Source organism: Megalops cyprinoides, chromosome 25 (assembly GCF_013368585.1).
Source record: "Megalops cyprinoides isolate fMegCyp1 chromosome 25, fMegCyp1.pri, whole genome shotgun sequence".
Lineage (NCBI taxonomy): Eukaryota > Metazoa > Chordata > Actinopteri > Elopiformes > Megalopidae > Megalops > Megalops cyprinoides.
This window is the reverse complement of record NC_050607.1, coordinates 14,908,143-14,931,465: the sequence shown is the minus strand read 5'-3', so window position 1 is coordinate 14,931,465 and position 23,323 is coordinate 14,908,143. Positions and strand designations below refer to the sequence as shown.

Below are 23,323 nucleotides of genomic sequence, written 5' to 3'. Positions count from 1 at the left end.
ACCTGAACCCTCACAGTGTTAGGTCATACAAGACCATGAAGCTACCCAAAGTGTGCCCCTTTCTTTTACACATAATAAATATAAAGAGAGCTAAAAGGTATAAGAAAAGGACAAAGGAGGGAAAATGTACCGCAGGTGTTATTTCTTGGCTTTTCTACCTTCGAATAAAAATCGCTGAGAGGATGGGCCCATTATGAGAAGATCAAGAGTGCTGCAAAGAGACCAGGGCATTGCAATCCGCAGGCACGATTACGGCATTTATTATAAAAGCACACACAGCCCAGGTGCAGAGGCAGCAGAGAGGGATTTAACGATGAATCACTGCTGAGTACAATATGTGGAAAAATGCATTGTATCTGGGTCTGATACACTTACTGAGAGCAACCTGCATTACATTACATTATTGTCATTTAGCAGACACTCTTAGAGCGACTTACATAGGTTGGAGTTTTATCTGTCTATACAGCTGGAAACTTAATGAGGAAATTGTGGGTTAGGTGCCTTGCCCAAAGGTACCACAGCAGTGTCCCAATGGGGAACTGAACCAGCAATCTTTAGGTTAGGAGCCCTGCTCCTTACCACTATGTTACCCTGCTGGTTATATTCTGGGTGGCTTTAACGTTGGAGCAATTTATCCAACATTTCTATGAATAGGACATGAAAACTCAATTAAATATTGCTGTTTCTGATAACTAATAAAATTAATCTGAAGTAAATAAACACTGATTATTCTTTAGCATATGACTCTTAAGTTATTCTAACTTTAATTAAACAGTAGACAGTTAAGAGGATAGTATTTCCACTTTATGTTTCACTATGTCATAGTACTTTTGTCTTTTATTGTGGTGTCGCAGGGGTCGCCGGGGTGAAAATGCATGCGCGTGTCAGACGGAGCAGGTGGCCGGGTTCTCCGGCACGATGACGTCATATGGTGTATATAAAGGTATCGGGAAGGGAAGGTCTGCCCCCTGTTAAAATTAAGATCACGCGTTTGTTCTGCCGAGGGAGGACCGTCTGCTAAGTGTGGAATATCGCATGTCAGGCACCTGCGTTCGATCAGCGTCAGCATCGCATTTTCAACACCCACAGCAAGTGAGAGGCGCAAGGTTAGTGATCCTTTTTTTTCCTCTCTCTCTCTCTCTACACGTTCGGCTGTGCATTTGTGGGTGTGAAGTTTTGCAGCTCTGTAAACCGCCGCCCGAGTTCTCTTTACAGTCGCCGGGGCCGTTTCATAATTGGGAATAATCGCGCATGTAACGGCTGATGTCCACGTAATCGGGTTAAATTTAGCTCTGCGTTTTGTGCAAGGGCGTGTGTGCCTTCCGAAAGAGATTTCGGGGAAAGGGTGACGATGGCTGAAGCTGGATTCTGTTTCTGTGGGCTCCAAAGGCTGCAGGACTGTATTAAATAATGCTAAGTCATTTCATTTTGTTCTGGTCGCTGTCGCCGGATCTCTTCTACATCCCTTTCCCCCCCTTCTTGGTAAACCTGTAACGAGAAGTCGACGGGCTCATTAACATGTAATTGATCATGCCTGGTTAGCGGTATGCGGTCAATGACAACACATTAAAGCACGTGTTCTGAAACGCCTTTCTGTAGTTAACCCGGCTTTACAACATACGGGGACGGAGTGGAATGGCTTATTCCAAAATTAATGCGGTTAAAAGAAAATCAATTCGCCTTACTCTAGCTGAAATCCACGGTGCTTTCCAGGTTCACGGGTTTTCTTTAGCCCAGTCGTGCTTAATCATGCCCTAAATTTTCCGTTGTCATCCAGGTTATTAACTCCTGGCTGTGTCGTCTTGTACTTTCAGTGTAAATTTGCCGACAGCCTTTTTAGCAAACATGTTTTGAGGCCATACCACAGAATTGAACTTTAATTAGCGCGACCTAAATCACTTGTCTTACAAAATGAACGCATTTTTTGTGGGCTTGGCTTGAATTAATTCCCAGCAGTTGGCCTGGACCACCAGTCAACAGTGACCAATCCCTGTCAAGTGTCCAGCACTGTCAGGTTGTATTTCCTCTGAAGTGACACTCCCACAGTTCAGAAAAGGGAGGGGGGAGCTGAGTTCAGCACAGCTTGTCCTGTGAGCCCAGCTTCTGTTCACCTTTTGAGATTTTTAGCTAAAGTCACTGCAGACATACCTGTCCTGTTACTCCCAGAGTGGATACAGAGATGGTGCAGCTGTCCCCGTCCCCAGTTCTGGATGTGTCCCCTCCCTCCGAGTGCTCCGAGGAGGTGGCGGGGAGGCAGGGGAGCCCCAAAACGGAGTCTCCCCCCACCCTCAGCTCCCTGCAGCTGGCCCTGGCCGCCTCCACAACTACCTACCAGGGCTACGAAACCTACATCGAGGACGGCCTCATCTGTCTGAAGCACAAGATCCGCAACATGGACAAAAAGAGGGTAAGGAACAGCCGGACTACGCCGCGTTAAGCCTCTCCACATGGCCTACATCCACATGGTCTCTCTGCACCTGACTGACCCCATAAATCTGACTTCAGTACAGCCTTAGCCCTGTATTTTAAGGGCCCTGATTTCAGATGGCACTGGTCTTGTTTCTTGTCTCCATACAGTTTACGAAATTAACTGGGGCTGATTGTGTTCACAGTTGAAACTTGAAGACTACAGGAGACGTCTGAAGAATGGCGAGACGCTCAACCAAGACCAAATGGTACGTACTGCCCTCCCTTGCTGGAAGGGGAACGAGCCTTGGAGGCACATGGACTTAATGCTCAAGACTGTTACTGGCCTTTCTGCCATAGGCTCATCTCATATTGATTAGCATGTTTGCCATACATATGGGTTTGCCTATCCTGTCTGGCCAGCTTACACACAGTGGGTAAACTTAAGCAGGCTGACAACAGTTGCAAGCTCCTTTCCCATAATGCCTCACTTTCACCATTCATGGCAAGCTAAATACTTGATTGACTTTTTGAAAGGTGTTCACTGGCTAACTTGTAATGTACAGTGGATCTCAGTGTTTACAGTCTGTGAGTGGCTTTTGATAAGGAGTCACTAGCTCTCCCACATGAAGGTGGCTTTGGTCTTTAGTGCAGCAGTTGCATATCTCTTGATTTATGTGCTGTGTAGTTGTGATGGTCACTGGAGCCATCCCCACACTGGTGATAGTGTGAATTGCTGAAGCCTGTAGAGAACCTTTTGCTGGTGCCTCACTACTCTTCGTCCTCCATATTCACACAGGAAGCTGCAGAGAAGTATGAGGAAGTCATCCACAACCTGGCGTTCGCCAAGGACCTCCAGAAGACCCTTGGCAGCCTCAGCCAGGATGTAAGCAAGGCCTACCTCGGGCAGAGCGTGGAGGGGGAGGGGCCTCGCGTGCGTGTGTCCCAGGGTGATCTTGCGGTCACCCCTCTGAGCAGAATGCTGCCTTTCCCTCCTGTCACACGCGTAGTATTTGAGCTCGGTCAAGTTCAGAAGTGCGCGGCAGCTAACATGGCACTGTAGTTTAGTGGCCTCAAAAATGTTTGGCTCTTCATTTGCATATTTAGAACATGAACGCAAGACCAGTTGCTCTAGCCACTTCTCCCACTGTAGTATTGGTTTGGGGCTTAACGGGGCGCGTTTCCCGGGAGGACTGTAGCAATGTCGTGTCGAATGTAATGGCTTTGTGTGGGTGAGAGGTGGGACCAGGCAAGTCCGCATTCTCAGAATATTCTACCATTGTAGCAGCCTTGCACAGCCTCGACATGGCAGCAGCACTGAAACACTTACACGTTCAGTGTGAGTGCAGAGCCAAGCTTTCCACACTCAACCCTCTGCTCTCAGCTGCCGAGAAACCAGCTGTGTCATGCTAATTGTTTCTGTACAGGGCCCTGAAGGCGCTAGCAGGAAGCGTGGCTGAGACCTCATCCCTAACTCTGCTCTGCCCTGTCGTTGCGTTTTAATGGAATGGCTGTTTGCTGAAGCGGTGGCTGTATGCAGAACAAACTTGCACTGTAGAGCTTGCAGGCGCAGTTCAGCTTGGCCTTTGCTTTTTTCATTAGAGGACGGGTGTTTGCTGTGCATTTCTGCGGTGATTATTACAGAAATTCTGTCCCCAAGTATTGGTGATGGTGTGGCTGGGGTCTGGAACCCATGACCCTCTGCTGCCGCCCGCTCCTCCTCAGCGATGTCCCGGGTGTTGCAGCTCCTGAAGGCCCAGAGGAAGGCGGTGCGGAGGGAGCAGACGGCGAGGGCGGAGGCGGAGAAGAGGCGCCTGGCCACGGTGCTGCAGGCCCACTACATCCTGCAGAGCCTGCAGCAGGAGCACGTGAGGAAGGACTTCCGCAGCGGCCTCAACCGCGCCCCCTTCCTGTCAGCCGGCGAGGTGGAGCGCCTGCTCGACCTCGCCGCCCTGCTGGGCTGTAAGAGGGATGAGAGCATGAGGTAAAAAAATCCACTCTCTTACATGACTGCATTTACTGTGAAATCACTGTAATACAGACCTAGGCACGTGTGGTCTTTAGGACCATGGCTTACTACTTAGTGTACCATGAAGAATCAAGTTTGCTGCATGGAGCAGGGTTGCCAGATTGTATTTTGCCACATTGAATGTACAGTAATTGTCAGTTTTTCCTCACTGTGTGCTAATCTGACTGTCTCCCAGTTTGGAGGACCAGATGGAGCAGGCGTCCAGCATCTACTGGGACCTGATGGAGGGAAGAGACAAACCTGTGGCTGGAACATCCTGTATGTTTTCCAGCAATCTCCAGCTGCCACCTACGGTGTCTTCATCCCAATGTTTAAGCCGCATTTTCTGTGATGAAAGGAGTTACACTCTCAAACATGGCATGGGTGTAAAGACTTTTCCGAACCACTGTTGCCCAAACAAATCAAATTTTGTTAAGTTATTGTCTGAAAAAGGTATTGTCAGTAATTAACGCTTCATGTTTCTATTGGTTCTCAATGCTCATTCAGCTTATATATTTTTAACTGAAATGCAGACAAGCACATGAAGGAGCAGCTGGCCAGACTGATGGATTGTGGGTACTTTGACCACATCCCAGTTCCTCACAACGAGGACTTGGACGAAGCCGAGGATCTGGTGACCAGGAAGACCGAGGGGCTGCCCAAAGCCAAAGGGAGCATTTCAGGTAACAGGTGACCTGTGCAAAGCCCTGATCCCTGCAGCTATGCAATGCCACTCGTTAGTGAAGCGCAAGTGAATCAGTGGAAATGGACAGGTTTGGTTGTTGCTGATGGGTTTTGATTGAATTGAATGTCCTCTTACCTTGCAGATCTATCTAAGCTAATGACCACTAATGAAGTACCAACCAGGGAGGTAAGTGTCATTGGAATGCAAGCAGTTCATCCTTGTTGACACTGAATTATACTTTTCTCCCACATCGGAGAATGCAAGTGATTGATTCTCTGAGAATATTTTTTGCATTACAGAATGACTGCTATAACACAGAAGCTGTATTCCTTGATCTGGAACTTGCTGTTGACTTCTGGGTAATGTAGTTTCTTAACAGACGCTACTTGCCTGAAACAGACTACTGTGGCCGGGGTCAGCCCGACCAGACCAAAGCCTCGAACCAGAACTGGAAGGCTGATTTGATGGCACTCAAGCAACAGCAGGAGCCCCCAGACTCATGGGAAATGGAGTTTGCTGAAAAGCCCTCCTCCCAGAAACTCTGGAGAGGGGCAGCAACCTTTGTCCCCAAAGAGCAGGGGGCGGCACCAAGACCTACAGATGAACCCAAACAGGTGAGAGCCACACCTCTCTCAGCCTCTTTGGTGTACGTTCAGATCAGCACCTAGAGACACTTTCCATTTGTTGTTTCATCAGAGACGAGGGAAGAAGTCCAAGGTTCAGCAAGACGCAAAAACGGTGAGCAGTTTGTCCCTTGGCGGCTAGCCTTCAGGTGGAACCTGTTGTTGGAGTCCATTGGTTTCCTGTTCATGTCGTGTTGAAGATGTGGACCTCTGTGTTCATTGCAAACAGGCTGTGAAGGCAGAGGTTCCGGTGGAAGTGTTCAGCTCCCCGCTGTCCCTCCCCCAGGACCCCGTCCTGAGGAAGCAGCAGCTGCAGGACCTGATGAAGCAGATCCAGGGCTCCTTCAGCTTCATGCAGGTGGAGTACTGAGGAGTATGGAGATGGGACACTTGCTGAATTTCCTTTGATGCCCTGGATTTTATTGACATTTAAAGGCAAGTTTACTGGAGAGCAAGACTGCAGACTCATGTTCATTTGCCTTCAACATCCAGGATTCTGTTCTGGACAGAGAGGGTTCCCCAACAACTGAAGGCTCCACCACATCCAGACCTTCTCCTGGACCCTCCACTCCCACAGGTACCAGGACAGTCATGCTTTCAGTTCCCATTGGAACCACTACTGCTGGGCTCTTTTGTCCTATTTTAGCAGCCTTAGTTTCTAAATGGTATCAACATCTCAAATCTCTTTGGAAACTGTCCAGTTTGTTCAGGTGTGATGTAGATGAGAATGAATCCGTTTCAATGGATTGTGTGCTGGTCTCTGAAACCTTCATTTCCTCTCAACAGCTCAGAGAGAACCAAAGACAAGCCCAGCTCCCTCCCTCCCCAAAACCATGCATGTAAGCCACATTCCCTTTCCAATAAAGATCTGGCTGATTGATGGAGGCATTAATGGATGCGTTAGTGATCAGTGCCAGTGGTAATCTCAGCTCATGGTTCTGTTCCGGCCTCTGCGCTGCAGTCCACTCCTCTGCCAGCCAGACTCCTTCCAATGGACACCAAAAGCAGCCTGACCAATGGAGATCAGTCCCTGAACAACTCTGACCTGGACATCTCTGCTGACGAAGTAGCCCATGTAATGAGGACCGTGCACTTACTGTTCACTTCATCACATACAGATACTTTCTCAGGACTAGACTGTCAGCTGAATGATGAACTCGATATTGAAGCTACAAGCATTCTGATTTTCCTCATTATGCATTATGGCTTGTTATGAATGATAAAGGGGTGTGGACTAAAGGAGAAAGTTCATAGTCAGTGTAAGAACAGACTGCACCGGATCCTATTAGGAGGATGTTGAATGCAGGCAATCTGGACATAATAGAATATGTGTCTACTGCTTATGTTTTATACAAGTTATTACAGCTTTTAAAGTTTAAAAGTTGCCTCACCAGTACTTCACACCTCTACCTCAGCCATATTGATTAAATGTTTCTCAACACAGTCCATTTGCTGTTAAAGCACAGTAACACCTGGGTTTTGTTCCTCCAGGAGAACAACCAGCTGTCGGAGAGTGAAGGCTTTTCCTCCCCGCCCCTGTATTGCAGGGAGTCCACTCTGTCCACCTCCCTGGTGGAGAATACTCCAGATCAGGTACAATACCGTCCAATGGGGAACATCTCTGGGTTTGGTCGCTATGGAAACTACCAATGGACACTGATGTTATACCCCAGTCACATGACTGATGTTTGCAAGTACTTATTACATGCGTAAATGGGGTAAATTTATTTATTGTACAACTTAGAAACATAGCTTCTCCACCATCTGTCAGCCAGCCATTGATCTGAATCAGTCACATGTTTCAGCATCCACACATCCACAACATTTTGATTGGTCTCAGTGACTGATGTTGGCGACACGTGATTCCACCCATTGGTCCCATTGGAGAGCTGTACTCTCCCAAGCAGTCAGTGGATGAAGGCTGGGAGGGGGTGCGAGTGGGGGGGGGGGGGGGGGGTGCGAGTTGGGAGGTGGGGGGTGGGGTATGGGGGGGGGGGGTGAACTGCTGAGAGTGCAGAGTGGTATTTGGGACTAAGCAGAAGCTATTCTATCAGCGAGTGCTGTCCTGATTCCAGACTGCCAGCAAAGTGCTGACCCACTGTAAATGCCTTGGGTCCTGGCATGGACGGTGGATCAGTTCAATGGACAGGGCAGATTAACCCCTGATCATGTGCGTGCCCACCCCTCTCACCTCTCCTCACCCCCCTCCCCCTCCCCCTCCCCCACCAGACCCCCGTCTCTCAGGCAGGTGGGCAGTCGCCCGGCAACGGTGCGGCGTCTGCCACCCCAGCTCACCAGGCGCCACCGTTCTCCTCGCCGCCCAGTAGCCACGCCCTCAGCATGGCCACCGCCCCCTTCCAGGCTGTGCACACTGTGAGTCTGTCCACCTGTCAGTCTTTTCCATCTACACCAGTTCTTACCACTGTTGCTTCATACCAGGGTGCTCTCCCGTGTAGAGGAAGCCCTTTAGATGGGACCTCTTTGCCCATGTTACTGTTGCATGATGGGATACGCTTGTATAGGCTGGAGCATGGGACACTTGATTGTAGCGGTCTTGTTTCTGTGAATGCTAATGCTAAGAGGAGACTAATTGTGGGGTTTAGTCAACAAGATAACATAGGCAGTCACACCAAGCACATCTTGTCACAATGTTGGGTTAATCTGGTTTGTTAATGAGGATGTTGGAATGGATTCTTAAAACGGTATTAGTAGCCAGTCGACCCTCATTTGCGCTCTCCTCCTGTTTCGGAAGGTGTTTAAAGTCAATGCGCCCCTGCCGCCGAGAACCAGCTCGGACCTGAAGTCGGACGCGAGCACGTTCTCGGATTCCTACAACCTGAGCTTCACCACGGCCAGCACGCAGACTCCACCTGACCTTGGTGGCCTGGATCCAGACCACCTGCAGCCAGGTACCATGGGGACGAGGGTCCGCCATGGTTTAGGATCAAAAGGGCTAGAGCCAAGATGCTTCTGATAAGATGTCCAGTTCTGCTTTGTTTGATCTGTTCTCCAAATGTATAGTTGTCACCCGGGTTATCATTAGAGTTCAGTTAATGAATGTAAATATAGTGTCTGGGCAGGTGATGTCCAATCCTGAATGGCGAAATGGACCCATTCTTCAGTGCAACACTGCCCACTGTGCCAAAATGACCCAGGCTTCAGGGGCAAGCAAGTCTACCTTTGCTCAGGTAAAACCCTCCTTGTCCTCTCCTGCAGTGACCTCGTACCAGTCGGAGGGTCCGGTCAGCAATGGCTGCCAGGTGTACCTGTCCCCCAGCCACGCGGCCGGCGCCTTCTCTCGCTCCGGCCAGCCGTATTACTCCCGCGGCTCCGTCAGAGGTATGGCACGCGGTGGCAGGGGCGTGGCTCACCCTGGCCGCTCACCCAATGGGCACAGAGGTATCTATCATCTCTCCGGGGTCAGTGGGTACAGGTGAATCTGTTCAGTCTTTCCATGGGTTTAGCCAATGCGCCAGTATGTGTCCTCTCCTCCTATGGGTTTAGCCAATGCACCAGTATCTGACCTCTCCTCTTATTGGTTTAGCCAATGCACCCCAGTATCTGTCCTCTTCTCCTCCTATTGGTTATGCACAATGCACAATGCACAATGGTAAGTAGGGAGATGTGTTCTGGTCTGCAGCTTCTACAGATGAGAATCAGTTCAACTTTTGCTGTTGAACACGTTTAACTTGCGCCCCAAAAAAGCTGTTAAGCACTCACATTTATGTTGTGTTGGTCCTAGGAAAGCATGCGGTAATTGTGAACTGGGTACTGTGTCCTGTGCACAACTCCTATCAAATGTATGCTGGCTGTATGTGTTTGAGTGACCCCTCACCCCTGCCCTCTGCCTGCAGGGGGATTTGAGGGGTACAGGACCGGCCTGCGGTCTCCCGGCGGCAGCTTCATCCCCCAGTCCCACACTGCCAGAGAGGTCACCCCCGTCCTCTATGGAGTTCGGGTAGGGGGAGGTTTTTTGTGTCGGTTAAGCTGGGTTTTGGGGTTATTTCTGTTTAAATGTACCTCTTTTTCTACTGACAGGAGACTGGATACCAACAGAGCTACAAACGTGGGACCGCTGCCGGTGGACAGAGGAACCACTCCAGAGGTAAAGTGAATTGGCTGACTGCCTGCTTCCTAGGTAACGGGCAATTTGTTTGCTTTTTCTCTGTCAGGGTTTTTAAATGCTGTATTGTCAAGGGGTCTGAGATGAAAGTAAGCACGCATTTCAGTCTACTTGACTCCCTAGCTTTGTCTTTTACATTTAGTCATTTAGCAGATACTCTTACGCAGAGGAACTTGCAGAAATGCGTAGAAAGGTTAGCCTAAGACCAGAGACTATGAAATCATTAATGCTATAACCTGTAGTAGTCATTAGGAGTAATTAAATTACATAGTCTTCTGTTATGTAATGTCTCCTCTGAGACCGTTAATGGGACGGGGAGGGTCTGACTGTGGTTTTTGCCCCCCCCCCCCCCCCCCCCCCCAGCCGCCTGGAGTGACTCCTCCCAGGTGAGCAGCCCCGAGCGTGACGGCGAGACCTTCGCCAGCGTGGACTCGGGCCACGGCGACTCGCGGTGCGCCACGCCCATCGACGCGCCCGTGGGGCCGCAGGGCCCCGCCCTCATGCCCGTGCACGTGTACCCGCTGCCCCAGCAGATGCGCGTGGCCTTCTCCGCCGCCCGCACCGTCAACTTCGCCCCCGGCACGCTGGACCAGACCATCGTCTTCGACCTGCTCCACAGCAACCTGGGCGAGACCTTCGACGCCCACCTGGGCCGCTTCACCTGCCCGGCCGACGGCACCTACGTCTTCATCTTCCACATCCTCAAGCTGGCCGTCAACGTGCCCCTCTACGTCAACCTGATGCGCAACGAGGAGGTGATGGTGTCGGCCTACGCCAACGACGGCGCGCCCGACCACGAGACGGCCAGCAACCACGCCGTGCTGCAGCTCTACCAGGGCGACCAGGTGTGGCTCCGGCTGCACCGCGGCGCCATCTATGGCAGCAGCTGGAAGTACAGCACCTTCTCGGGCTACCTGTTGTACCAGGACTGAGGGGGGGGGGGGGGCTGCAGTTTCGGTAGCTTTGCACTTAAAAACACTGTCCCTCTCTCTGTAGTGTGGTATAAGACTGCATGCCCTGTGGCTGGTTCATTACCTGCTGTCTGTTAAATGCTCAGGTTTAGGTTTTTTTTGGTGGTGTGGGGGGGGGGGGGCTGTCCCAGTGCTCATAGTCATCCTTTAACTGCTTCAGAGTAGCTTTGGGGATGGAGGGGGAGGCGAGTCAACTGCTTCCTGTTTGTACGTGAGGTCATGTGGCATTTTGATATCAGTGGCTTTGCACATGGCATCCCCTTTCTCTGTTCGAATTGGACATTACCCTTAATTGCAAATGGCTGATTCACTTTCGACTATATGAGCTACCACTCTGTAGCCCCTGATGCCAAGGTCCTTCTCAGTGCATATGATATGAACATTCAGGTGGAGGGGCTAACCTTTTTTGATGGGGGGGGGGGGGAATTTCCAACAGTGTTGAGCTGTAGCTCTGATGGGTCTGGAATTGGTGCCTTGGTTTCGGGGTGATTGTTTGAGCATTACTGAATGAATGGGAAAGACGTATCTGAAATTACTTGACAAAAAAAAGCTGAGCACTTTACAAACCTTCAGTGTTGCCTTGCTGTTTGACTGAGAAGCGTGTGTGTTGGGGGGAGGGGGGAGGGGGCCTCTGCTGGGATTGTATGTGTACACCGCAATTGGCCATGTATTTGTCTGGCTGTTTTCAAAGTGTAATGGATGAAAATGCTCTATGGATGAGCTTTGAAACGGCCTCATTGTGCCTCAAATAAAAAAATGAGCAGTTAATTTGTCTTTGGCGTTTTCCTTACAAGCCCAGAAAATGGGTACCGCTTCATAAACTTGTAGCTCACAATTTAATTGGGATAACCGGTTGCAGCTGTGACAGGCAAGACTCAAAATGTAATGCATGCTGGTCACTAGAGGGCAGTAAAGCTTTATAAACCGGTATTCTTTAGTATTCTCTGCATGTCAGTCGCTTAGGGTCCATGTCTTAATTACAGATTTCAGGCTGGCACGGAATACACACCGCACGGTTACATTGCCGCAAAACGTTGCTATTTGCGACCGCCGAATGCAGATAATCGGTAAAACGGGACGGGCTTGTCAGAGCGTCTGTCCGCGACAACATAAACAGTCCGGTAACCATTCACTTTTAACAGAATACCCGATGAATCCCCACAGGATAAACCAAGCGCTAAAGTGGACAGCGGATGCTCTGCTGGAAACAGAGGATGAAAATGAACCCAGTAAGGTGGGTACCCGGCTATAGCAGCAGAATAGCCTGAGTGTTCTTTGCTATGAGTCTCCATTCACAAAAAGGAGTCGTGGTATTTCAGATTTGAGTGCAAGAACTTTCCTCGGTCCATGAATTGGATTGATTCCTTATGACGCTCTGCCGACTCGTATGATATTGTTGCAGCTGTCTGGCTCCTCATCCCTTCCTTCCATTCCGACATGAGGTATTGTAAATCGGATATAAGGCTGGCAGGCGAATCAACAGTGAGTGCAGCCTTTTGGTGCACCCCTGACAGTCTGTCAGCCAGCCCGTTTGATTCTGAAATGAGCACGGCATTTGTCATTGAATTTGCCATTGCGCGTAATGCGCAAAGCATACTACACAATGCACACTACTCTTGCATAGATAGTTTTTTTTGCCTGGCTTTGTGTGGACAAAAAAATCTTCATTCCAAGGAAGACTACGTTTCGGGTAACGAGAGGTCCTAATAACGAGGTTATCTCTTGACGGTGGTTACTGTTGATGCGCAATGCGCAAATGATTCGAGTTTAACTTTAAACCAGATGCTGGAGATGTGAAAGGCTGGAGAAGCAGAGAGGGGCAGCAAGGGTCTTAGAGAGGGGGGCCCAGTAATAGTGTAAGAAGGCCAAGAGACAGGGTGAAAGGGCAAAGAAAGGGAGGGCCAGGGGTAGGGAGAGGAGGCTGAGGGCATGCCAGATGGATAGGAAGAACTTTCTGCACGTTATATCAATATCACTAGGTTTGACTGACTGGGGCTCAGGAGTGCAGACCTTGTCCCCTCTGCTCTTGAATGCATCTCATGTCACATGTGTTGCGGGTGATATGATGGGAAAGGAGTACTCTCAGTTTACAGTCCTCTTTATGAAGATGTATGCTGTGAGGATCCAGCCGGTAAGAGGAGTCGGGGTCAGGCAGTTATGGGTCCTGTAGGTAGGTCTGTGTGTATATTCATTTTTGTTCCATTGAAGAATCCTCATGATACAATCATGGGGAGAAGAAATTTGATATTTTTAGATATGACATATTGATTTCAGACAGTGACAATTTTACACATACCAGGGTAACACATGGGTCATACACAGTGTGTATGGATACACGTGTTCTGGATATCCCAGTGTAACAGTTTTCAGACACTGAGTCGTCAATAAGTGTCTCATCTGGAGGTCGCTGGCTGTGGCTGTAGATTTGTTCGAACAGGCAGTTAGGGTCACATTCCGTAACTCTCTGCAGGCTCTCTAAGCGGAGTGAATGGTTTCAGCGCAGATGGAGCCGGGTCTACTGGGTGTGTCCTGGGTCTGGTGGGAGGATCCCTGCTATTCCATCCTCATGAAGGTCAGTGAGGTTATCCCCAGTTACCCCCTGCTCCAGGGGATGTCTCTGCAGTCCTCTATCCTGATGATGCAAAGCTAACTCAGCCAGTGGGGAGGGGTTTATTCAGACCTGTGATTGGCTGAGGTCCCTTTTCCTGTGTTGTGAAAGTGGTGTCAGATTGGATATAGGAACATCGGATTTTTTTTACATTCTGGATGCATTCTGCCCTCTGGTGGCCAGTGTGAAGAATAACACATAGTCAAATATTGGAAGATCATCATTGGAGCAGTAGGGTAGGAGATCTCAGTGAATATTTAAAGAGCAGATTTTGTTAGATGGAAATCTGTGACCCTCTTTCTCATAGGGTAAAGTATAGTGATCAGGGATGTTTGAAGTGATCTGATTGGCTGTATGTTTCAGATATGCACAATGATGATGCCCTCCTTGCCATTGCCACCCAGAGCTTCCTGTGCAAAGCGTCCAGGAAGTTGGAGGAGGTGGAAGAACTGGATGCAACTGGACGTAATGGTATGGAATCAGACCTCTCTGCCTCTAGAAACATCTAGAAACATCACACTTGCATCTGCATTCCCCTGTCCCTCAGGCCCAAGAATTTCTGACACCAGATCTTGATGGAACCCAACACAGATCCCTGTGGAAAAGATGGGGCGCTGCACATCATTGGCTCTTTGGCAGGTCTGTTGGCCCATGTAACACACTACCTGTAAGACCTCACATTTACCAGACTGCCCTTGAATTTAGACTGGAGCAAGGATGATATGGAATAAATTCTTCGGTTTCTCCTATACAGTGCAAACGATGACATTTTATTGACCTTTAGTTTTGAAACAAATGTGTTTGCTGACTGAACCGATTATCAAATCACAGATGAGAAATATGTGTTTTAACAGCATCTTTCTCTGTCGTTTACTCCGCATTTCTCATGGACAAACAGAAGCAGGTCTACAAGGACCAGATGAAGCTGATGCTACAGAACTATGAGCAAAATCCTCCTGCTAAACTCCAGCCTTGGGTGTCTGTGGGCCAAGGTAAACTAACTAGGGCTCATGGGACATGAGAATCAGGACTGGGGGGGGGGGGGGGGGGGTGGAGTCCTGTGAGAGAGGAGACTCATGGGTACTGAGACTCATGGGAGATGGGTGTTGTGCCTCATATGAAGTGAGACTCATTGCAGATTAGATTTGTGACATGGCGGAGCTGAGACTCACGGGAGATGAGAGGTGATCCCTCAGTGTGTCAGACTCATGGTCACGCAGGCACGTGTCCTCAGTGTGACCGGAGCAGTTCTGAGTTCAGTTCGAGGCTGAGTTTTTGTCAGGTTTTTTTTTTTCTTCTCTCCTGAACAGATCTCTGAAGCCGGGTCCTTTAGGTCCCGCGGTAGCCAGAGCGTTAAAATGCTGGTCATGTGACTTTGCAGGAGTTCAGCGCCCCCCCCCCCCGGCCCCTGTCTGAGCTGAGTGTGCACGGCACGCACATCCTGTTTGAACGGCAGATTATGACACGTTTATCAGGCTCCTGCAGAGACGGGGCAGGAGGAGGAGGGCGCCAGGGAGACCGGCCGCGGTTGCTTTGGTAATTGGTTTGGTGCCGCACTGGGATGCTGGAGCGTTCAGAGCAGGGACGCCGGATCAGAGACCCAGGGGCGCGGCGCTGTGCTGCAGAATCTGAAATGCATTTCCCTTCACTGTGTTTAATCATGCGAACCAAGTGCACCAGGCTGTGTGTGTGGAAGACTGAGCTGTCAGCGAGAGGGGAGATTCGTCTGAAAGTGCACCCCCTTCCACCCCAATCAATCCATCCCTCTTCCTGTCACTTTTCCCCCCTCCTTATCTCTCTCTTGCTCCCTCTCTCCATCCATCCCCTTTTACAATAGTTGATGAAGTTTCTCCTTTGTTCTGTATCTTAACACATGAAGTTTGAAGATGTTGTAATAAAATGACTTATGAAATATATTCACCTTACTTTACTCTGTTTCCTGAGTATTAATAGGATATTTGTATTTTGACCAGATAAAATAAGAATGTGGAATCCTGCTTAGTTAGAGCAGGGTATAGACAGCAGTGTTCTGGTGTGTGTGTGTGTGTCTGTGGGTCTGTGTGTCTGTGTTGGGTGGAGGGGCACTTGTGGATGATGCCAAAGTGTCTCAAAAAAGCACTTGTTGTTGACTCCTCTCCTCTCTCCCTTACCAACCATTGTGACATCACACAGGCTGATCACATGACAAGGGCAGCTGAGGGCAAAGAGGAAATCCCCCGGAATTCAGGTAGGCAGTGTTGCCTTTGGCCTGACTGTGCCCCCCTGTACACAGGCCTGGGATGTCAAACTGAAAGAAAACCATCTTCTCTGGGAACGTATCGGTAACGGCGGCACGGTTACCGGCCCCCCGCCTGTCAGATCATTACGAGCGCTGCTGCGCCGCTCGTTGTGTTCCTCTGGTTAATTGGGATGAATTACTCTCTCTGTGGGGGAGCCTTTGATTCATTTAAATGCTGCTTGGCACTGCGATGCGCCGCTCGCATAACTCATAGGGACTTAAGAACTCGGGGCGTAATCACACTCGCGCGATGCCCGCTCCGTTCAGTGAGGCCTCTGCCCTGTCTGCTTTATTTTAACCACCTGGTGATGTACCAGTGAGAGCGATGCCACTGTGGCTTAATTACACAAAGCTGCTTTTAATGTGCAGATTGCCCATTTTTTCGGGTGTCCTTTACTTATTTTCCTGAGTTTTTTTCCCCAGCAATTTTAGGTAATTTCTTAGTATCTTTGTTGAGTCTAGTACCTGCATTGTGATTGTTGAAATTGTAAGTGAGCGCACTGTGAAGGAACCTGACTCACGAGAGTCCTACTGCAGAATCAGGGAGTTAGTGCTTGACTCCCATTATGAGTGCCATACTGCAGAGTTAGAGCTGAATTTCAAACTTGTGGCAAACTTGTAAATGCAATTAAAAGAGCAATATTGTGAACTGTGTACAATTCATTAGACTGTATCTGAGCCCGGTAATAACTCCCAGTTTACAGAATACGAAACGTTTGATATGTGAAAGTGTTTGATTCCACCTGTCTTCCAGGGTAAGACTGCACTAATGAGAAGAAGCCCTTTCCCTCTGTAGTAAGGCCTGTTTTTTTCCCCATTTGGTTACAGTTCTTTGCCAAAGTGGATGTGGAAGTTTCAGATCTGAGGCTCAGAGAGGATGCAGTTCATGTTTACATGATTTTGTATCTCAAATCTTTGAGGGGAGGGAAATTACTGCTCTAGGGTGTGGGGACAGAAGGAAGCCGGAGAGTGTCAGATTTCAGGAGGTTTTGTGTGTGTGTGTGTGTGTGTGTGTGTGTGCACGTGTGTGTGCAGGCGCGAGAGGAGTTTCCTCCACGCAGTCAGGGTTAATGGGCATTCCGAAAATGAGGAGCTGTGGGCCAGCCCTCCGTCCTACTTCAGCTGGCTCTTTGAAGCGCTTCAAAGCCTCCTCTCCCATGGCGGAGTGGGAAACAGATCTCCGTTTATTCTGTTAAGATCAGAGCCTCTGACAGCTACTCTCTGCTCGACCTGATGCATCTCCTTTTGAAGAGCAGCGAAAAGGCGTGTTAGTATTCATCACCGGGCTTCACTGGCCGCTGGTTTTTCCCCACGTGACATAGCTACATTCCTCTGCAGACGTGGAACATGAAATTGAAGAATGTATGTCGGTATTTGTAGGAATTTCAATGACCTGATTTTTATCTGAGTCTTGGCTTTTTGTGTATCAGGCATTACAATTGTCATCTTGATTGGTACATCTTGTTGTTTACTTTGCAGTTTATGCAGCACAGGGAATGTCTTTTTAATTGCATTTACGGTAATTCTTCAGTTTCCCCTCTGTCTTGTACAGTGCAACAGGGAGTGTTTGAGGCAATAGGGCTGTTCATTGTCTCTGCAGGGGAAGAGCTTCAGGAAGGTGCCACAGATTGTCGTGTATGAGGAGAGTGAGGACAAGGCCATGGTAGCTCTGGGCACCCTTCACACCATTGGCACAATCCTCACCACCGTGAAGGCCCGCAAGGCGGTACGCAACACTGACCCAACCACGTCCATCCCTGTTCATCTTTCACCTCCTGCTACCCCTCCAATCTCAAACCGCCCCCCCCCCCCCCCCCCCCCCCCCCCGACCCTCCACCATGTGAGTGCAGTCTTAGGCAGCTTCAGTGGTGGTGACTCTCGGCGGTGCTGAGAGCAGTGAAAGGAGCTCATTGGCAGTCAGTCAGGAGCAGGAGGGTAATTGCAAAGGAGGAGCAATCACACTCCACACCCCGCTCTCTGGGAGCGGGAGAGCACTCCAGACAGCAACCTGCCATGTCACACTTCTTTCTGAGGTAAATCTCTCTGAATCCCCTTCTCTGTGCTAAACCTGTGTTTTTCTACCCTACACAGGCTGCTTTCTGTCGTCTTAATTTGTCATGCAGAGTGGTGCTTTTAATTAAGACTGAGGGCCTGTCTGTTCCCCAAATTACACCTCTAAGGGTTGACTTGAAGTAACACCTCTGACGTGAGTTCTTTAAGCTTTAAGAGAGAAAATATTGAATTTGGCCCACTCTCACAAGGCATATTCCTGTCTGTGGTGCCTCAGTTTTCTTCTAGAAAAATCAAAGCACGCTGTACCATGCAACATTGTCCCTTTTGATTCATAGTTTTGTTTAACAGTGGAGACAATGTTATGTCTTTGTGTGCATGTTTGCCTACCTGCTAAAATTCCTTTTTTTGTGGCGTCCAAATTGTTAAATGACTTGTCTCACGGAGGATGTATTTAATTGCTTTTCTTTTACGTGAATTAATCCATGTCATCGTGAACATTGTCTGTGCAGAGCCTGGGTTATCTAATAATGAGGGGATTTAAATTCTAATTTACATGCTGTTATTAACATCCCTAATCAGACTAGCGCTGGTGGCTGGTAATGAGAGAGAGCCTGCACGCGCCACTCCGTTCCCCTGTGGTAGAGCTCTCATAATGTGCAGGGCTCTCCCACAGCTAGCAGAGAGCGTGCCCCACATGGTGAACAGCCCTGATAACATTCCCTGTCGCTGTGTCTCTGCTCGGTGTCTGTGACCGAGCTGGCGGCTGGGGTCCAGCCCAGTCAGATTGGAAGTGGGGGGGGTTTCGTCACACACCTGTCTCTGTGTCTCTCCAAAGGTCCTGAGGAGATCCTGGCGTGGGCCCTGAGGCTGATGTGTTGGATCGTCTCCTCAAATCTTGGCAGTTTTTTGGATGTCCTGTATGTTCCAGCATGACTGCTTAGATTACCTCACAGATACTGTGGTATTACACATCTTTTTTACAGTTCTGTACATTCTACAGGAATATTTCCTCACAGGTATGAAGATTTAACAGTTCTGTACAGGCTGCAGGAATATTTCCTCACGGGTATGAAGATTTAAACAGTTCTATACAGGCTGCAGAAATCTTTCCTCACAGGTACTTTGATTTTACAGTTTCATGCAGGCTATAGGTATATGTCCTCATAGGTACTGTGATTTTGTATATCTGTACAAGTTATAGGAATATGTCTTCACAGGTACTGTGAGTTTATAGTTCTATAGAGGCTGCAGGAATATTACCTCACAGGTACTATGATATTGTACAGCTGTACAGGCTACAGGAATGTTCCAGGTAAAATGGATTGACATACCTGCTCAGGTTTACAGGGTGCATTGGAGACCATAACAACCAGAGGAGCTGTGTGTGAGAACAAGGTTTAACAGCAGGCTGCTGATATTAGATGCAGCCTTGAAACAGCGGTCCAGCCAGAAACGCCGCTTTGGCAGTCTCTGAAGAAACCAATGAATTACTTCAGCGAAAGAGACGGGAAAAACACACTTTGATGAGGAAATGAAAAGCCCAGAACACAAAGGGAAAGAGGGCAAAACAAATCGAAATAAGACAATGGACATGTAGAGGTTTTATTCTTATCACAAAACAGTTTTCCCCTTTAGCACCGTGTGAGCCCGTTTCCATGGCAACACAAATTACCAGTGAAATCATATTCCAGTCCTTTTGTTGAACTGGTTGGTGGACTACAATAGCGAGATGATGGCGATGATTATGAGGCCGGAGATGATGATAGCCTTCTTCCTGCTGTCTCCTCGCAGGTATGATGTCTCTTTTGTCACAGTGGATACGGACACGCTGTTCGCGAACCCAAGAGGCTTGGAGGTCATGTGTGCCACTTTCAAGAGGGTGGGCGTCGTCGGGGTGATCCCAGTGATACTTGGGATATGAGCTCTCCCTATCCCACCTCCACGAGCTGTGGACTGTGTGCTTGCAGGTGGGCGTCGCCAAACTCTGCTATAGCCCCTCCCTTCTCCTGCGCATTCTGGAGAACATGCGCTGCCCCCACAGCCCTAAGCCAATCACAGCGCAGTTCATCATCTACTGGATGAACAGTGAGTGTTTCTAACGTAGGTCACCTGTTGTATCCAGCCATACCCTACATCCCATACCTCACCTCGCATACTTGACTTACCATACCCCTCACCTACACACATACACATACTTCATATCCCATGCTTCACACCCTGTACCACACAGCCCACACCTAGACACCATACATCATACCTCCAAACCTCACACCCCATACCCCTCACCTATACACCATACCTCATGCCCAATACCCCACATCTATACACCATTCCTCACACCCTCATACCCCCACACCGCCTCCCCGATCACTGCTCAGTTCATCAGCCATCTTATGAATGACACCAGGCCCTTTCTGGAGCAGTTCATCATCTGTCATCCTCTGTCCAGCCATCCATCCATCTCAGTTTGGCCTGTGCCCATTTTATTAAAGCGATAAATGACAGCGGATCATTTTACCTCTACACTGTATCCAAAAAAGCATGTCTCCCAGCGTGTTTCTGGGAGGGGCAGGAGTGTAAACGCACACCGTTGGTGCAAATTGTCCCTGTTAAAGTGTGATGAAACAGTAGCACCCGCCTGGCGCACCGGGAGCCAAGTTTGATCCCCAGGCTGCAGCTGGGTGTTTTTGCAGAGTGATTGATGTGGCGGGGTTCGGTTCCCATTACCACCTGCCGCGGCTAATTACAAGGAGCGGGGGCGCGGCGCCTTCGAGTCGCACATCAACCAATTAGGCCCGCTTCCAGCGAGGCCGCAATCAAGCCGTTCGCCGTTCGCCGTGCGCGCGTCCCGCTCGCTGGCTTGAGTGGCGAGAACACTGGAACGTAGAAAACTCCAAAGGGAGCGCAGGGGGGCTTGCATTAGCCGTGCGAAAGGTATTTATTGGGCTGGAATTCAGGCGAAGGCGACCTGAGCCACAAACGAGGGCTTAACGAGGGAGGGGCGGGAAGTGTCTGTAATTAGGGCAGAATTGCACTGCCCGGACTCTGAGGTCCAGAGGCGCGGGATTAGTGATGTCAGGCTCGGTGAAGCGAGGAGGAAACTGCAGGCAGCGACGCCCGGGAGACTTCGTTAGGAGGGCTGCTGTTTCCATGGTTCCTCTCAGTCTCGCTGACCGGGGCTTCAGGCCGGTGCTGGTTTCTGTTTCCAATCAATAACACACTGCTAAGTCTCCCTTACGACAGCCTTAAAGAACTGCTGAACTTTAAGGAAGAAGGGCAACTCTTTTCCATCTGGATGATTATTTAACTCCGCAGCAAAGGGGAGGTCTAGAGAACAGAGGAGGACAGTAATGTGAGAGACATGAGGCTGAGTAAATAGATGTCAGTGATCATGCTAAGGGGTGTGGTCATATAAGGCCATATAAGCCTATGCTACTTAAAGTGCTGCTGAGCACTGGTGTCACTATGTTGTTGTCAACTTTGTGTTACCTTCTCTCCCTGTGTTTCTCTGTTGACTGAGCACTTGTCTCTCAATTTAGTCCTTTTGTTTGAGTGCTGGTTTTACTCCCCCCATATATGTGTATGCCAGTGCTGCCCTGTTGAAAGTGTGCTGGTCTCTCCCTCAGTGCTGCTCTGTTGTAATGCTGCTCTCTCACTCAGTGCTGCCCTGCCCTGAGACTCACTTTTAGGAGTGATTATCCAGAAAAGACTAACCTTGCAGAACCTGTCAAATTTGGTGACAAGTCATTACCTCAGCTTTACAGTCCCAGCAAATGCAACAACCAGCCGTTAATATTAGACGTATTCTGTCTCTCTCGCCTGACCTACATTTCAACAGTGAAGGGGAAGGAATTTAATGTATCGTAAATCCCAGAGCCTATATGAAATGTGTATTTGTAATTAACATCTGTTGTCTTCCTGCTTGACTGTTTCACAAGTCTGTCACGATGGTAGGACATTAACCCAATCTCACAGAAGGCAAGGTTCAGTTTAACACGAAGAAATGGACAGGCAGACACGATTATATCTTTAGGTGGAATGCACCTGTTTTAGATTTTTTTTGTGATTAGCAGTTGACAGGTTATTGCATCAGGCTTTGCAGTCACTTTTCATAAGCAGTTTCCTCATTCTCATGGTGTGATATTAGTATGACACACTGCATCCAAACATAGAAAGTTCTTCGCTTCATTAAAATCATCACCTGACTTTTTTGTAAAGAAAGTATATTTTAGGATATCATTTTTGCAATGTCTTAGGTTAAATTTGGTTGCACCTTGGCAGTGCTGTATGAGCTTAGCTTGACTTGCCTGCTAGTTTGGATTAACACTGAAACAGGTCATTTGTTTAGATGGTTGTGCCACTTATTTGCCTGTGGCAGTTTTACACACGGTGGGTCGCTTGAGTGCGGAGCCGAGCTGGCACCTGTGAACGGTGTGCTGTGCCAGCAGCCAGAAGGTCACACAGTGGCGGGCTCAGCACTGACTGTGTGGGGACAGGTGACGATGTGAGAGGGCCGTGCCCCCTGTCACCCGGTCGCTGTACCGGGGTGACAGGGCGTTGAGACCTCCGGGCTCCTGTCTGTCCCCTGCCACGAGGGCTGGCAGCTGGAGCAGGCGTGCCTCTGTGGAGGCGCTGGAGGGCTTCATCACAGGTCACAGCAAAGCTCCCCCCAGGGTCGGGCTGCAGTGTAGGTCATAATGGAGGTTGTACTTCACTTTCATCAGAGCCCGCCATAGCTTTGCCGTAGCGCAGAGACCGCAGTTGGTTTGTTGCCAGAGCTCTGAGTACAATGATAATTCAGACAAAGAAGCTGATTTTCCTCGGAGAGCTCCAGAAGAGCACTAGTGTGGAAAGTCAAGATGTTTTTTGCCAGAGAGTAAGATAATATTGAATTAGCGAGGAGGCCAAAGTTAATTCTCATCGCAGGGCACTCTCGAATTTTGTCAATGTTGATGAATTCCTCAAGTGTGGGGGCTGAAGTTGATTGCTTGTATAGAGTGCAGTGGTATACTACTCTGGCTGACTGTTGACGCTTTAACACAGCTTTGTATGAATGTAAATGCTGTAATACAGCATTGTGTCAGTGGGGATGCTATGCTGTAGTATTGTGTCAGTGTAAGTGTTAATGCTATACTGCAAGTGCGGGTTCTGGAATATAGTACTGTGAACATGAAACCTGATACAATACTTAGTAAGGCTGTTACACAGCATTGGTTGATTGGCTTAGAGAGAAGAAGAAATTTGGCATTGCTAAATTTGCAGGGGTCGAGAGCACAGACATTGGGTGGTACCAGTACCTCGCAGCAACAACTGCAGGAGATCTACACCCTGGCCCAGCAGAGGAGGATTATGGGGGTCAAAGGACAGTGGTGAGTGAGGGGGCGTTGGTAGAGCAGGCGAACTTGGACTGTGACAGGGGGCATTGAGCAAAAGGGGGAGTTAGAGGAGGAGTTTAACAGGTGGGTAGGGCAGAAGAGGCATTACTTAGGACATCAAAGCAGGCGGCTGGGGCTGGTTTGGGCGGTTGGCTTCAGGGGCGCTGTGTCAGGTGGATGTGTGAAGCAGGGGTCAGAGGTCAGAGTTCCTGCCCCATGGTTTGCTAATTGAT

General features: G+C 49.1%; 1 protein-coding gene across 1 annotated transcript; it reads left to right on the top strand.

Annotated features, from left to right (window-relative positions):
• Positions 1–981: 981 nt before the first annotated feature.
• Positions 982–10,777, top strand: caprin2 (caprin family member 2). Its single transcript, XM_036519726.1, has 21 exons — positions 982–1,106; positions 2,167–2,407; positions 2,613–2,675; positions 3,206–3,292; positions 4,152–4,390; positions 4,611–4,693; positions 4,948–5,097; positions 5,242–5,285; positions 5,468–5,713; positions 5,796–5,837; positions 5,952–6,080; positions 6,215–6,299; positions 6,509–6,561; positions 6,684–6,788; positions 7,214–7,315; positions 7,952–8,095; positions 8,475–8,631; positions 8,939–9,061; positions 9,577–9,680; positions 9,761–9,827; positions 10,209–10,777. Exons 1-21 carry the CDS (start codon positions 1,036–1,038, stop codon positions 10,775–10,777), a joined length of 2,904 nt encoding a protein of 967 aa, XP_036375619.1. The 5' UTR covers positions 982–1,035.
• The last annotated feature ends 12,546 nt before the right edge of the window (positions 10,778–23,323 follow it).